Source organism: Eriocheir sinensis, chromosome 24 (assembly GCF_024679095.1).
Source record: "Eriocheir sinensis breed Jianghai 21 chromosome 24, ASM2467909v1, whole genome shotgun sequence".
In the NCBI taxonomy this organism is placed as follows: domain Eukaryota; kingdom Metazoa; phylum Arthropoda; class Malacostraca; order Decapoda; family Varunidae; genus Eriocheir; species Eriocheir sinensis.
The window spans coordinates 1,301,494-1,317,691 of NC_066532.1; the positions used below are offsets into that span (position 1 = coordinate 1,301,494).

The following is a 16,198-nucleotide window of genomic DNA, read 5'->3' on the forward strand; positions in this document are numbered from 1 at the left end:
GAGCATACCCCCATGTTGCACTAAAGGACAAATTTTCAGACTGGATATACCCACATGTTGCAGCTACTTCCTCTAACCTCTAACCATTCTTCATTAACACAACAAACCCTAATCTTCAGGTTAACGAGGAGTCCAGCAACCGCCGGCCCGTCATGATCACCATAAAGGACAAAGTCATCGCCGAGAAGAAGAAAGAGCTCGCCAACGCCAGCACCTCGGCCAGCAAGGATAAACCAAGCCAAACCCCTGACGAGGAAACCACAGCAACAGGCACGACAGATGAGGAGAAGAAGGCCGGAGCAGAGGCCGAGGCGTCTGGAGGTGCCACGGGCCAGGCCACAGAGGAGCAGAGTAAGGCCGTGGCAGTGGCCGGCGGGGACGAGAAGATGGAGTGCGAGGATGGGGAGGAAACGAGCGCCCCGGCGACCGAGACGACCGGCCCGGAGGTGGTGATTGTGGATGGCCTGACTGACGTACACCAGGAGTTTATGATCAGGTGAGGAGAGAGAGAGAGAGAGAGAGAGAGAGAGAGAGAGAGAGAGAGAGAGAGAGAGAGAGAGAGAAAAGGAAATGAAAAGGAAAGGAAGGGAGAGGAAAGGAAAGGAAAGGGAAAGGAAAGGAAACAAAGGAAAAGAAGGGAAAATAGGTAAAGGAAAGGAGAGGAGAGAGAGAGAGAGAGCATTTCTACATCATCATTAGGCAGTAGTCATGCTTATTTTATTTGTCAAGTCTCCGCTTCATCTAACCGTTTTCTGTCTCTTCTTCATCAGGGCGTGCGTTGGGTTCATGAAGCTTGGCGTGGACCCCGACACCCTCAACGCCCTGATGCGCCTCTGCCTGCGCATGACGCGGGTGTGGGAGAACGCCTGCCTCTTCGCCAGCCTGGGGGGGGTGCGGACGCTCCTCTCCCTGACCGAGGCATCCGGCTTCTGGGGCTTCCAGAATCTGGCGGCGCTGCTCATGAGGCATGTGCTGGAGGAGCCCGCCACCCTGCGCTACACCATGGAGAAGGTCAGCCCCAGACATATTTTATTATTTTTTTATTTGATTTTTACTTATTTATTTTTCTTTAATTTTTTTCTACCCATAAACAAGGAAGAATGGTTTGGGCACAGAACTTACGAGACATTTTGAACATTTTCTATTTCATTATTTTTATTCATTTTTTTACCCATAAACAAGGAAGAATGGTTTGGGCACAGAACTTTTTATTTTCTTATTTTTTTTATTTATTGATCTTTTCTACCTATAACAAAGGAAGAATGGTAGGAAGAATGGTTTGGGCACAGAACTTACGAGACATTTTAACATTTTCTATTTCATTATTTTTATTCATTTTTTTACCCATAAACAAGGAAGAATGGTTTGGGCACAGAACTTACGAGACATTTTAACATTTTCTATTTCATTATTTTTATTCATTTTTTTACCCATAAACAAGGAAGAATGGTTTGGGCGCAGAACTAACAAGACATTTTAACATTTTCTATTTCATTATTTTTATTAATTTTTTTACCCATAAACAAGGAAGAATGGTTTGGGCACAGAACTAACGAGACATTTGAACATTTTCTATTTCATTATTTTTATTCATTTTTCTACCCATAAACAAGGAAGAATGGTTTATTTTTAAGCCTTCTGTAGAACTTAAAATAGTCGTATAATTCTCCAAAGGGTTCTGGCCTCAGGTTTGGAACTCACTACACACACTGTTTGCAGGAGTGGTACCAGCATTTAATTTTCTTCTTTCTTTGTGCACTTGAGTTGCCTCCTTTCATGTTAAAAAAAACTATAACTAACAACCCTAAAGCACCCTTAAAGCCATATAAAAAAATATAACAAGAAAAAGTTTAATAAAAGAAAATATTCATGTAACAATAACCATAACAACACCTATACTGAATTTCCTTGTGTGTTCCTCCAGGTTGTGAGGTCCTCGGCCAGCAACAACACCATGTCGGGCACCAAGGAGCTGCACTACCTGCTCCGCCTGCTGGCCCCCGCTGCGTGCCGGAACCCGCAGCTCTTCATGGAGATCACGCAGCAGTGCCTCCGCATCGACCTCAACATGACCCTCAAACGCAACCTCATGACAGCTAATAGTGAGTGGGCCGAGTTATTTAGATATTTATTTATTTATTTGTTTTTTCCTTCTGTCTTGCTGTCTTCTCTCTTTTCTCTGTCTTGGTTAACTATTTGTATGTCTGTATATGAGTGTCTTTTTTCTGTCTTTTTTTCTTTATCTCTTTATATCTATGTGTCAACTGGTGTGTGTATGTGTGTGCGTGTGTGTGTGTTTCTTCATATGTCTGATTGGAAATTTGTCATCATTAGCCTAAAACATTTGAGAAAAAAACAGGAATTAAAACTGGAAACACGTCATTCTTTACTTAAAAACTGAAAATGATCATTGGCCTAAAACCTTTGAGGAAAAAAAAATGGAATGTAAACTGGAAAAATGTCATTAGCAAACCTTTGAAGAAAAAAAACTGGAATGTAAACTGGAAAAATGTCATTAGCAAACCTTTGAAGAAAAAAAACTGGAATGTAAACTGGAAAAATGTCATTAGCAAACCTTGGAAGAAAAAAAACTGGAATGTAAACTGGAAAAATGTCATTAGCAAACCTTTGAGAACGAGAAAAAAACAAGCTGATGGAAACGTTTGGTGGAATAATACAAGTTGATAGTGACGATGATGACTAGCACCGTCCTCCCCCACAGGTGAAGACAGCATCCTTATGAAAAGCGTCGGTGGCAAGAGTGCTGGCAGCTGCGTGGGTGGCGGCACTGGCGGCGCATCCTCGGGTTCATCCAGCGGCATGACCCTCAGCTCGGAGCCCCAGAACCTCATCCACGACCTCCTGGAAGCCCTCACCACCCTCAAGGACGACCCTGAGCCTGCCGCCGCCGCTGCCGCTGGTACATCGGGCAGTGGGACAGGCCTGGCCAACACGACACCCACCGAGGAGAGGAGCACCAACAGCCACAGCATCCGGCGGCAGCTACATCTGTCCCGCTCCTCCTCAGCCAATGACATGGTGGTGCAGGAGACGGATGAGCAGGTTAGAAATGTAATGGCAATAGCTCTTTTTTGTTTAGTCTAAGGTTTGATCTTTTTCTATCTTATCTGCATTTGTTTACGTCTTTTCCTGTTGATCTTTCTTGAGTAGGTGTTGGAAGTCAGTAGTACTTTTTTTGTTAAGTCTAAGGTTTGATCTATTTCTATCTTATCTGCATTTGTGTTCGTCTTTTCCTGTCGATCTTTCTTGAGTAGGTGTTGGAAGTCAGTAGTACTTTTTTTGTTAAGTCTAAGGTTTGATCTATTTCTTATCTATCTGCATTTGTTTTCGTGTTTTCTTGTCGATCTTTCTTGAGTAGGTGTTGGAAGTCAGTAGTACTTTTTTTTGTTAAGTCTAAGGTTTGAACTTTTTCTATCTTATCTGCATTTGTTTACGTCTTTTCCCATCCATCTTTCTTGGGTAGGTGTTGGAAGTCAGTAGTACTTTTTTTGTTAAGTCTAAGGTTTGATCTTTTTCTATCTTATCTGCATTTGTGTTCGTCCTTTCCTATCGATCCTTCTTGGGTAGGTGTTGGAAGTTAGTAGTTCTTTTTTGTTAGGTCTAAGGTTTGAACTTTTTCTATCTTATCTGCATTTGTTTACGTCTTTTCCTATCCATCTTTCTTGAGTAGGTGTTGGAAGTCAGTAGTACTTTTTTTTGTTTAGTCTAAGGTTTGATCTATTTCTTATCTATCTGCATTTGTTTTCGTGTTTTCTTATCAATCTTTCTTGAGTAGGTGTTGGAAGTCAGTAGTACTTTTTTTGTTAAGTCTAAGGTTTGAACTTTTTCTATCTTATCTGCATTTGTTTACGTCTTTTCCTGTTGATCTTTCTTGAGTAGGTGTTGGAAGTCAGTAGTACTTTTTTTGTTAAGTCTAAGGTTTGATCTTTTTCTATCTTATCTGCATTTGTTTACGTCTTTTCCTGTCGATCTTTCTTGAGTAGGTGTTGGAAGTCAGTAGTTCTTTTTTTTGTTTAGTCTAAGGTTTGATCTTTTTCTATCTTATCTGCATTTGTTTTCGTGTTTTCTTATCAATCTTTCTTGGGTAGGTGTTGGAAGTCAGTAGTACTTTTTTGTTTAGTCTAAGGTTTGATCTATTTCTATCTTATCTGCATTTGTGTTCGTGTTTTCTTATCAATCTTTCTTGGGTAGGTGTTGGAAGTCAGTAGTACTTTTTTTTGTTAAGTCTAAGGTTTGATCTTTTTCTATCTTATCTGCATTTGTTTACGTCTTTTCCTATCCATCTTTCTTGAGTAGGTGTTGGAAGTCAGTAGTACTTTTTTTTGTTAAGTCTAAGGTTTGATCTATTTCTTATCTATCTGCATTTGTTTTCGTCTTTTCTTATCGATCTTTCTTGGGTAGGTGTTGGAAGTCAGTAGTACGTTTTTTTGTTAAGTCTAAGGTTTGAACTTTTTCTATCTTATCTGCATTTGTTTTCGTGTTTTCTTATCGATCTTTCTTGGGTAGGTGTTGGAAGTCAGTAGTACTTTTTTGTTTAGTTTAAGGTTTGATCTATTTCTATCTTATCTGCATTTGTTTACGTCTTTTCCTGTCGATCTTTCTTGAGTAGGTGTTGGTAGTCAGTAGTACTTTTTTTTGTTAAGTAAGGTTTGATCTTTTTCTATCTTATCTGCATTTGTGTTCGTCTTTTCCTATCGATCTTTCTTGAGTAGGTGTTGGAAGTCAGTAGTTCTTTTTTTTGTTAAGTCTAAGGTTTGATCTTTTTCTATCTTATCTGCATTTGTTTACGTCTTTTCCTGTCGATCTTTCTTGAGTAGGTGTTGGAAGTTAGTAGTACTTTTTTTGTTAAGTCTAAGGTTTGATCTTTTTCTATCTTATCTGCATTTGTTTACGTCTTTTCCTGTCGATCTTTCTTGAGTAGGTGTTGGAAGTCAGTAGTACTTTTTTTGTTAAGTCTAAGGTTTGATCTATTTCTATCTTATCTGCATTTGTTTACGTCTTTTCCTGTCGATCTTTCTTGAGTAGGTGTTGGAAGTCAGTAGTACTTTTTTTGTTAAGTCTAAGGTTTGATCTTTTTCTATCTTATCTGCATTTGTGTTCGTCCTTTACTATCGATCTTTCTTGGGTAGGTGTTGGAAGTCAGTAGTTCTTTTTTGTTAAGTCTAAGGTTTGATCTATTTCTATCTTATCTGGATTTGTGTTCAACCTTTCCTGTCGATCTTTCTTGGGTAGGTGTTGGAAGTCAGTAGTACTTTTTTGTTAAGTCTAAGGTTTGATCTTTTTCTATCTTATCTGCATTTGTGTTCGTCCTTTCCTATCAATCTTTCTTGGGTAGGTGTTGGAAGTCAGTAGTACTTTTTTGTTAAGTCTAAGGTTGATCCATTTCTATCTTATCTGCATTTGTCTTTTCCTGTCTCTGTTTTGAGTAGATGTTAAAAGCCGGGAGTTCTTTTTCTCTTCTTCATATCTCTCATTGGTGTAGATTTTGAAAGCATGTTAAATGTAATGCCAGTAGGTTTTTTCTATATAGTCTGTTCGATCTGTCTTCATATCTCTCTCGGGTAGATTTAAAAGCCAGTAGTTCTGTTTCTGAGGGCTGATTCATTTCTTCCAATCTTCTCTGTCTTGTGTAGATATAAAAAGCTAGTTAAATGTAATGCCAGTCTCATTTTTATTCCCTGTCTTCCGATGTGTGCAGATTTCAAAAGCTTGTTAGTGTAATACCAACAGCTCATTTTTTCTCCCTTTCTTCCTATCTATCTGTCTTGTGTAGATATTAAAAGGTTGTTAAATGTAATGGCAATAGCTGTTTTTTCCCTTTCTTCCTCTCTCTATACATCAAAATCCTAATAGCCCTGTTTTGTCTTTTATCTGTTACTTCCTCTCTCGTGCAGATAAAGCCAATTGTCCTTTTTTGTTTAGCCTAAGGTTTGATTTGTCATTTCCTGTTTGTCTTGTGTCGATTATGAAAGCCAATTGTCCTTTTCTGTTAAGTCTGTTTGGTTTGTCTCTTCTTCATTTCTATCTCCTCATTATCATCATCTGTTTAACATCAGGTTTTTCCATAATATCTTCTGAGGTTAGACAGTCGATGTTGTGCTTCCTACTGTTTCTGTCCATTGCCTCAGCCTCTACGATGCTTCTCATATTTATTTCTCTTGTGTAGATATCAAATTCCTGTTAAGTAATGCCACTATCTCTTATTGGTTTAGTCTTTGGTTCATCTCTTTTTGTATGTCTTGGGTAGATGTTAAAACCCAACGGCCTTTTTAATGTTTAGTGTCGGGCTTGAGGTGCCACGGTCACCGTCTTGGCTGGTTAGTTCCTCTGCATGTCTGTTTATCAGGGATGGAAATTCACTGTGTTTCAAGTAGCCAGCAGCTGGACTTGGGAAACTTCAAGTTCCCATCAACTCCCAAAATTTATTAGCTTTTTATTAATTCCTTCCAATGATTAAGTTACCTCATGCAAAGTTTATAAGCCCTTGCAAAATTTAAGATTTTCATAATTTTACAAAACTTTAAACATTTAGATTGAAAGAGTACAACAGTACTGAGTATGTTGATAATGAAAGTTACTAATTTTGACATTTTGATTTACCAGTAAAAGCTAAATTATATTTAATTTTCAAATTTGCTCAGGTTACCACATCTTTTGTAACAAGTTTGCTCATAAGGTGTTTTAATAAAACGGGCATTAAGATCTATCCGTGCTGTACTACTTGATAACTCCTAGAAAGTGGGAGTCTTGCATGCTAGTTGCTTGAATGGCAATGAAATATTGAAAATAATTGCAAGATGCTCACCCTCCTGGCATTTAATTCAAGCACCTAGGCTTGTGTGAATTCAACCCCAGCTCACCAGTAGTGTAGAAGTTCTGTTACTCAATAACGTGTTCTGCTTTGCTTCAGCAACTTAGTGCAAAAGTCATAGTGTGCTGTAGTTACTTGTTTAGTTATTTGTTAACTGAATCTGTTGCACAATATCCTTAGCAAATGAAAAGAATAGTTAATTCTCTTCTGTAACATAAAAATTATCTTTTTGAACATAAAATTAGCTCTTTTTTTTCAGCAATGTATTGCAAAGGTTATAGTGTGTAATATGTTTTAAATCTCAAACTGTTGCCACAGCCATAGCATATAGTCACAACTTTACCTTTTGTTAATTACCGGGACCTTTCCTCCTTCAGAGCCCCATGGAAAGTGACACGAGCAAGGTCCCCGGCACCGAGGGCAAGGGAGCCAGCGGCGACAAGGTGGACGAGGCAGCTAAGAAGAAGAAGCCGCTGCTCTCCAAGTCCCTCATCTGTAAGCTCCTGGCAGAGTTTGTCCGTTCCTACGCTGGGTGCGCCAAGCTAGTCACCGAGCACCACTACTCGGCCGGGGCCAACGAGAAGATAACCGAGGTGTGTTGGAGCTCCGCCATAACCTGTTGTAACCTCTTGACATGCTACGTTTATTCATACTTGTTCTTTTGTCTGTCATACATCTGTTTTATCTTCCCTTGTTTTTGTTTGTGTTTACCTAGATGTGTTGCAAGCTCAGAGTAGTCCTCCCCTTGACCCATTTTTATATCGATTCTTGTTCCCAATTTATCCCTTAAGTGTTACTGCATATTTTTCTTCTTCCTTATCATTCTTTATTAGAGAATCAAGTTTTCATTGATGTCAACGTTTTTATTTTCACCAATGAGCGCCATGTAGCTGGATCCCTTTTTGAAATAGTATTTAATAATTCTTAGGCCTTGTTTTTCATCCTTATATATAAATAAAGTGATTCTCCCTTTGTGTGTGCATATTTGTGAGGTGCGTCTTCCTCTGTTGGTGTGTGTGTGTGTGTGTGTGTGTGTGTGTGTGTCTGTGTGTGTCTGTGTGTGTCCATGAGTTATAGGTGGCTCTGCGTTTGCCTCAGGAGTGTTCGGCCCTGGCGTACATGCTGGACCACCTGGTGTGCAGCAGCAGCGCCTCGGACAAGGACACGGCCGGCCACGTGCGGGTGCTCATCGCTGCGCTGGCCTCCTGCAACCACGCGCCCGACGCCCAGACCATCCTGGTGACTGAGGTGAGTGTGGGGAACTGTTTGAGGCAACATTTAGGCCTGTTGCCAGGAAAAAATAGTTAGACACCTTCCCAAATGATTCTGACACTGTTTTTTGGAATTCTTTTACTTCATAATATTTCCTGGAGCAGTGCCAGTGAGCTTTCTCTATCCCCCTTTTTTGTCCCTTGAGCTGCCTCCTTTTCCTGTAAGAAAAATATAAGGTGTCTTACCATCTTGATGACAGAGCTAGGTTGTAGAGTCTTGCTTGATTGGTAGCATTTAGGTAACATCCAGATGTTGACCAAAACATTCGCAGTAGGCTTTTGGTGTTCGTTGAATCTTACAGCAATTCACTTATTCACAAAGCTTAAACCTTCATTGCACATTACCCTGTTGCACAAGCAAATTGGGATGGTAGTTTATGCACCAATGAACCACTGGTGAGGTGGAATGGTAGGATTGAGGAGGAATACATGAAGGAGAGAGGATAATAGAGGCTTGTGGTTGTTGTGGAAAGGGAGTGTGTGAAGAGGGAGACCTAGAGACCCTCTGCCATGGCCACCCCGTCAAGGCCAGTTACTTGGGGGCTTAGGGTGTTAGAGCAAGAGCGAGGACTTCAATGATCCATCTAACAACCCCATCAGGGAAAATAAGGATGTTAACTTGGTAGCTGCAGGGATCATGTTTCTTAAAGGCCCCTCAAAGCGAGAAAAATGAGAAAAAATCATCACTCGAGCAAACCATTTCATAATATATATCAACGCATTTGTGAACAGTTTATGCATCATCTATTTTGGGGGTTTATATCATAGCAAAAATTTGGCCCGTCACTGATACACGGTAATGCCACAAATTTGGCCCATCGCTGCCACCGGGTTAAATGAAGAAGAGAACAGGTAGACATCACACAGAGATACACAGGTTGGCAAGACTTGTTCTACTTTCCTCACCTAAAGGCAGCCTCAGGTGTGCCTCAAGTATGTGCCTCACCGTGTCAATCTCCTCCCAGGTGAAGGCAGCTTTGGGGCGCGCTACCGTCCTCCACGAGAGTGTGGAGAAGCACAGCCGCATCCAGGCGCTGGTGGGGCTGATCTGCACCATGATGGAGTCCTGTCCGGCGCAGCTCAACCAGCCCCACAACATGTGCTTCAAGCAGCAGCAGCATGGGTAGGTCCTTGGCGGAGGAGTGCACATTGGGCTAAGATCATGGACTGGGCTCCTGCCTTCAATGTACAGTGGGCTAGAATCAGGGATTGGATTCTGCCTTATGTTTGCCTAGCAGGCTGGGCAGAATGGTTGCATGGCATGATTGAAAACAGGGTCATTGATGATAATAAAAATGGTGTGTCTTAAATCTTTCCCCACAGTTTATTTGGTTCGGAGTCATGTAGAAAAGAGGAAGACGGAAAAAAAGAGCAGATATAATGTTGGAACCAATTGCTGTATAGTGATATTAAATCTAAGGAATGATTTGCAGTCTTGACCATAAGATTTTTGTATAAGAAGCACTCGAGGTGTTGTGGTAGTGTTATTACTATTTCATTATTATTGTTAACGATGATTGTTGGCAACCCTTACAAAGCCATGACGCATTCCCTTGTGTCTCATGTCCACGGCATAGACTGGAATATGAACCTTCGATTTTTGTGTTATCATTATCATCGTCATCTTTCCGCTTCCCCCGGTAGGATGAACAACATGATCCGGGTGATGGTGCGCAAGGGCCTCGTCACAGACCTGGCGCGCATCCCCCACAGCCTCGACCTCTCCTCCCCCAACATGTCCACCACCGTCAACGCCGCCCTCAAGCCCCTGGAGCTGGTCTCGCGCATCGTTAACCTGCCCTCATTCGTGCCCCCATCGCTCTCCAAGAAGAAGAATACCCAGAGTGATGACGCCCAGCAGCCCATTGGTGAGTGTGACCCGTGTTCCGATGCCCAGCGTGTCGTCCCTTCCGAGAACAGTAGACGCTCCATTTGGTGTGTTTCTTTAAGGATCTTGTTTTTTCATTGACTTTCTATCGTTGTTTTTATCTTATATTTTATTTTTAACCGGTTTTATATAGTTTTATTGGTGTTGTTTTTCTGGTTTTATTGTTTTAGAGTATAATATTTCTGTATTAAATTCGGCGCCATGTGACCCAGCAGTTGCAGCACCAAGGTGAACGCTCCAATAATCATCATCCTCATTATTCTCCCTCATTCCTCCTCTGCATTCTCCCTTATTCCTCCCCTTCATTCTCCCAGTCTCCTCCCCTTCATCCTCCCTTTATCCCCCATATTCCTCCCCTTGAGATGAGTCGTTCACACACGCACACACTAAATAAAAAGTCCCATTAGTCTTGGATCCATAAATCCCATTGAAATATCACCTCCATTTAGCTTGAATTTCTTTGGTATCTTTATTGCATTGAGAGGCTACTGTATTGTTGTTATTATTTTTACTGAGATCCATGAAAGGGTATGAAGGGAACATATATAGCGATTATCTTTTTTTTTTTTACTTTTTTTTTTTTATTTGTTGCCCTTGAGCTGCTTCCTTTCCCGTAAAAAAATAAAAAAATAAAAATCTGGACGAGCAGACATGAATGTGAAAATTAAAAGCCTGACAGTGAAGTACGGAGAAGAATTTGTAAAAAGAGGGATATAAACAATTCCTAATTAGTTAACATGTGGGTGTTGACTTTGGCTCTAACCCTTTCAATACATGACGCAGACGTCAGCGTCAGAGTATAGAAAGGCTTAAGGGGAAATGGGAGAGGATTAATCCTCTTCTAAACCTCTTAATCCTCTTCTTAAACTCTTAAGAGGAAATGGAAGAGGATTAAGAGGTTTAGAAGAGGGATTAATCCTTTTTCATTTCCTCTTAACCCTTTCTATACTGTGATGCTGACGTCTGCGTCATGTATTGAAAGGGTTAAGGGGAGGTGCCGCCAAATATTGGCAGTTTTCATTACACCAGCCAATTTCTAAAAGTTATCTGCCCCAAAATTGCTGAACACGTCACACTTTCTGTGAAGGTTTGGCAGCCGTACGATTCTTTCCTCGTCAAATAAATCCATGTGCAATATGAATTTTAAGGTCAAGTCCCTCACACAGTTCTAAGCAACATTTTCTCTCCTCCCTTAGGCACGGGCACCACCAACAGCGAGGCGACGCGGGCCCAGGGCGATGACACCATAGAGGACACGGAGAACACCGAACACGACATATCAGGGGCCGGGGAGAGCCTGGAGCCCACCTCAGAGGCGCATCCCAATGAGGTGAGTGGGGGTGACGGGACTATTGGTTGAGAGTTAGTGTGAGTGAAGGGAACTTTGGCTTAATGATATGTTCTTTTTTCCCACTGAAGGAGGCGAGTGTGAAGAGGGTGTAGGAAAAGTAGAGTGAGGGAATATTGCCTAAATGATCTGTTCTTTTTTTCCCACTGAAGGAGACAAGAGTGAAGGGGGTGTAGTTAGTAGAGTGAGTGAGAATGAAAATGTTTGGCTGATCTGTTTATTTATTTATTTATTTATTTATTTATTTTTTAGTAAATGAAGGTCAAGTGAAAAAAAATACCTCCTTTCTTGTGTGTACCTTTTGCTCATATTCCAAGCTCTCCATTACTAAGGTTACAGCCCATCTGAACCTGATATGCGGGTTGGGTAGAGGGCAATGAGCTTCGTTCTCCCTATTTCCTCCCCTTCATTCTCCCTCATTCCCTCATTCCTCCCTTTTATCCTCCTAGTTTTCTTCCCTTCATCGTCCCCTTTATAAATACGGTCTAGTATATTTTTAAAATCTAGTTTATTTTATCTTTTATTCGGCGCCATATGACCTTGCAGTTGCGGCGCCAAGATGAACGTCCCAATAATCATTATCATCATCATCATCCCCTTTATTCCCCTATATTCCTCCCCTTCATTTTCCCTCATTCCTCCCCCTCAGGATGGAACGCTGGTGGAGGGCGACGAGGCCGGGCTTGAAGAAATCCTCGACCACCTTCTTGAGGACAGCTCAGGCGGGGGTGGCAGAGCGCAGCCGCACCGAGACACCGTCACCGCCACCGTCACCTACATTGTTGACCCCGATCCCCCGATGGACACCGATGAGACCCTGCACGACTCCCGGATGGTGTCCCACTCTGACAGTCAGGTGTGTGTAGGTGGAGTGCTGACTGAGGTTCGACAGGGGAAGAACTTGTAATCATCAGTAGGTTACCACAGTCAGAGAAGTACAGACTGCAAACTTCACTCAGTAGAAAATGTACAAAAAGGTCAGAAAAACATTTTAGTCACAGGAGGACAGACTACCAACTTTAGTCTCTAGAAAACGTAGCAAAAGACGAGGAAATTTAAGTCACAGGAGGACAGACAAAATAAGCAATAAAAAGTAAAGTTGGGTGCAAATGCTATAGATGTGTGTGGCTGTGGGTCTCATCTCCATCCCATTGGCCCTTTAAGCCTGGGTTCATATCATGGCCTCAGCAGTCAGCGTACAGGGTCAGTATTCCCAGACACTCCCGCCTCTCACATCAACAATTTTCAAAGGCCAAAGAGGAGACTGATCAGGTTATGACAAGTGCTTTTTTAAGTTCACAGTACAGAGAAATGATCATGCAACCATCATAAAGTCATCATAAAGCCATGCCAGAGGATAGAGAGAGAAAATACTGCTTAGAACTGTGTGAGGGTTGATCTCAAAAGTGTCATAAAACTACCCACGGGAATGCCCACAACTCCAATGAAAGCCCTGTCAAATGTGTGTGCTTAGGTGCCGAAATGCTTAAGAATGACCCCAGCCCACCCAGCTAAATTGATGGCAGAAAATATGAGATGACAGACTCCAGTAGAAACCATAGCAAAAGTAATAAAAAGAGAATATATAAATCACAGGAGGACAAACTATCAATTTAAGTCCGTAGAAAATGTCACAAAACTAACGAACTTACACCATACAACTGTGCATTGCTGTCTTTCCTTCCCCCCACCTGTACCTTCACCACTAACCCACTTCCTCTTCTTACACCCTCTATAAAAAAATATTAAAAAATCCCTCCACAGTTCCTGGACGAAGGTGAAGATGGAGCCAACGAGGAACAGGAGGACTCGTCTTCTGAGTCATCCGAGGAGAGAGAAGACGACGACGGCGATGAAGATGACAATGATGAGGTGGAGGAGGAGGAAGAGGAAGAGGAGGAGGATGGAGGTGAGTGTAAAGACTTTGAAGGTGGAAGACGTGAGGTTAGAAATGATTTGTAGAAGTAGAGAAGTTGAGAAATTGTTGAAAGATATGATTGGAAGTGATTGGAAGGCTCGAAGGTAAGGAAAAAGAAGTTGGTGGCTAAATGTAAAGTTGTAAGGGAGAGAATAAGAATAGTAAGGATAAAGATAAGGGGGGGGAGTTGCTTAACCCGTCCGCTGCGATTGGCACGGATTTGTCCTTCACTGGTAGCCTGGTAACATACACTCCCAGGTCTTTCTCTGCCTCTGTGGTGGATAGTGGAGTGTTTCCCATATAGTATTGGTATGCTGGATTTCCTCTCCCAAGGTGCATGGCTTTACATTTTTCCTCATTGAATTGTAGCAGCCACTTTTTGTTCCATTCCTGTAGCTTAGTGATGTCTTCTTGTAGGAAATCCGCAGTCAAGGGGTTAAATATAAAGTTGTAAGGGAAAGAATGAGAATAGTCAGGATAAGTAAGATAATTATAGGAAGGGGAAAGGGGGGGAAGTTGCCTAAATGTAAAGTTCTAAAATTGTACACGCATGAAAAGAAGAGTTACTAGAGCTAAAAAAAATGAGTAAAGTTGTAAGGCGGAAAAGTTTGAGGATGAAAACGAGAGCAATGAGAGAAAAAAAGACATTTAAAGTTAAAAGGCGGAAAAGTATAAGCGACAAAAGGAAGAAAGTGGCTTAAATCACATGGTAGGAAATCACAGAACGCAGTCGCCGCAGAATCTCAAAGTGGACAAAATCGTGTTGAAATCCTTCCCTCCACCACCAGCTGACGAGGAGGAGGAGGGGGAAGGAGGGTTCGGTGTTTAAAAATGATAATGGTACAAGGGGAAAAAATTAAGTCACCAGAGAAGTTTGATAGTAATAGATAACAATAATAAAAAGCTGTAAGGCATAAAGGCATACACGACACCCTATCACACACTAACAGATAGAAAAGTTTAGTAATAATAATAACATAATAAGGTCGTAATCATAAAGAAACATAATATTAGTCACCACAGTATCTCAAAGTGGACAAAATCGTGTTGAAATCCCTCCCTCCACCACCAGCTGACGACGATGACGAGGACGAGGAGGAGGAAGAGGAGGGTTCTGTGTTCGACGAGGCCTACGAGGACCTGGAGGAGGCTTTCATCCGACTCCCGGGTGACAGGGACTCCGACGACATCCTGCTGCTGCCGTCCTACCAGCAGTACATTGACACCATCGACACCATCATCTTCGGCGACCGCGTGGACCGGGTGGACCGCGTCTCCCTCCACCACCACGGCAACTCCCACGAGGACCCGGCGTTCATGGCCTCCACGCCCAACGCCAACCCCAGTGAGTGGAGGGGATGTGGTGGGGTTGCAATGTTAGGATGGGATTAATTTTTGTTTGTTTTTTAGTTATGTTTTTGTTTTGTGTTTTGTTTTTTTATTTGTTAGTTTTGTCTTGAACTTCTTTTTCTTGTTTTTGTTTTGTTTAGTTTTTTTATTGTTTTTGTCTGTCAAGGGACTTATTATTTGTTTGTTTTTTATTTCTTTTATTTTTTATTCAAATGTTTTCTTTATGTACAGAATATTTTTATTTCATTAACTTTTTTTTTTTTTTTGTATGTGTGTGTGTGTATCTGTGTCGAGCTTTGCACACCATAATTATATTTTATTTAGTAGTGTTATTTATTTATTTATTTATTTTTTTATTTTTATACCTTATAGATATAGATAGATAAATACCATATAGATAAATGGATAGTGATACCTTATATAGATCAATACCATAAAGATATATATAGATATAGACAGACCAGAATAATACTCATTTTCTCTTTGGATTAATTTTCATAACCCGTTTTCTTCCCTCTCGTTCAGGTGGGAGCAATGCCATCCCGACGCACCCGCTATTCCAGAACCCCCGAGAGGTTCCCGCCACGGCCAGTGCGCGGCTCAATAGTCGTCCCAGCCGGCAGCGCGGGGTGCTCAGGTACCACACAGTCGGCCAACGCACCCTCACCACTGACACCATGCTCCAGAGGTGACCTGCACTCCTCATAACAGCTTGTCTCTACCTCTGCTCTGCTCTGCTCTGCTCTGCTGTCTGCTCCAACTCTTCTTTTTCTCCTTTTTTGGTTTTGTTCCAAAATTTTTTCATTTTTTTTCAGTTTTTTAAAATGAGTTTTTTCTGCCTTCCTACATCTATCTTTTTTCTTTTATATTCTCAATTTTTTCCTCAGTAGACAGTATTGGCTATACACACAGTGCCACATGTGGTCACCCGGGGAACTGTGAGAGAGATGCTTTTCCTAGTGAACTCTGTTCTTTGTTCTGTTTTGGGATAACGGAATACAGGTTACTGTTTTGAGCCAAACATCCAAACGCGATGCCTGCTGGTCGGGAAAAAATAAACATTACCAATTGCTGGTAGATTTTAAGGTTTGCGTCTATGTACGGTACACTTACATCACCACTGAGTACTAAATGTACATGGGCCCATATCTACCTTGTGAACAGTCCCATACTGAACTTGAACTTAAGTTGGGAGATACCCATATTATGCTTTATAGCATCTCTAGTATAATATAATTTAATGTTAGACGGGCATTATTTTTATAAGCTGTGACTATTTCAACTTCTGGTCTTTAAATAAATGCTTTACTCACACGGTGCTGCGGCAGGCAACGCTGGAACTGTAAAAAGTTGCCCATTGTGAAGCAGGAGTCAATACGGTCTACTGATCAGGCTTTCCAGTTATTTCATTTAATTTTTCTCTCTCCTATCCTACTACTCCTGTTTCTCCTCTTCTTTATCTCCCAGACCTGCTACTTGCTTACTTTTTGTTTTTTTACAGTTTCCTTTTTTTCTCATTTTTTACATTGCATTTTTTCCAGTTGAACATGTTTTGCTTTTTCCTGCTTTGTTTTTTCCTTATATTTTTTTC

At 41.3% G+C, this 16,198-nt stretch overlaps 1 protein-coding gene across 12 annotated transcripts in view; it reads left to right on the top strand.

Moving 5' to 3' along the window:
- The window catches only part of LOC127002701 (E3 ubiquitin-protein ligase HUWE1-like), a 92,158-nt gene that overhangs the window by 46,140 nt on the left and 29,820 nt on the right, over positions 1-16,198 (top strand). For 8 of the 12 annotated variants that reach the window (XM_050868768.1, XM_050868772.1, XM_050868766.1 and 5 more), the window contains exons 26-38: positions 120-496; positions 771-1,011; positions 1,925-2,102; positions 2,723-3,072; positions 7,210-7,425; positions 7,931-8,080; positions 9,069-9,226; positions 9,748-9,971; positions 11,188-11,321; positions 11,989-12,195; positions 13,104-13,248; positions 14,330-14,602; positions 15,133-15,295. In XM_050868768.1, coding sequence (XP_050724725.1) covers positions 120-496; positions 771-1,011; positions 1,925-2,102; positions 2,723-3,072; positions 7,210-7,425; positions 7,931-8,080; positions 9,069-9,226; positions 9,748-9,971; positions 11,188-11,321; positions 11,989-12,195; positions 13,104-13,248; positions 14,330-14,602; positions 15,133-15,295 — 2,816 coding nt within the window. The remainder of the gene's footprint in view (positions 1-119; positions 497-770; positions 1,012-1,924; positions 2,103-2,722; positions 3,073-7,209; positions 7,426-7,930; positions 8,081-9,068; positions 9,227-9,747; positions 9,972-11,187; positions 11,322-11,988; positions 12,196-13,103; positions 13,249-14,329; positions 14,603-15,132; positions 15,296-16,198) is intronic. The other 4 variants (XM_050868776.1, XM_050868778.1, XM_050868773.1 and 1 more) reach the window with 3 other exon arrangements.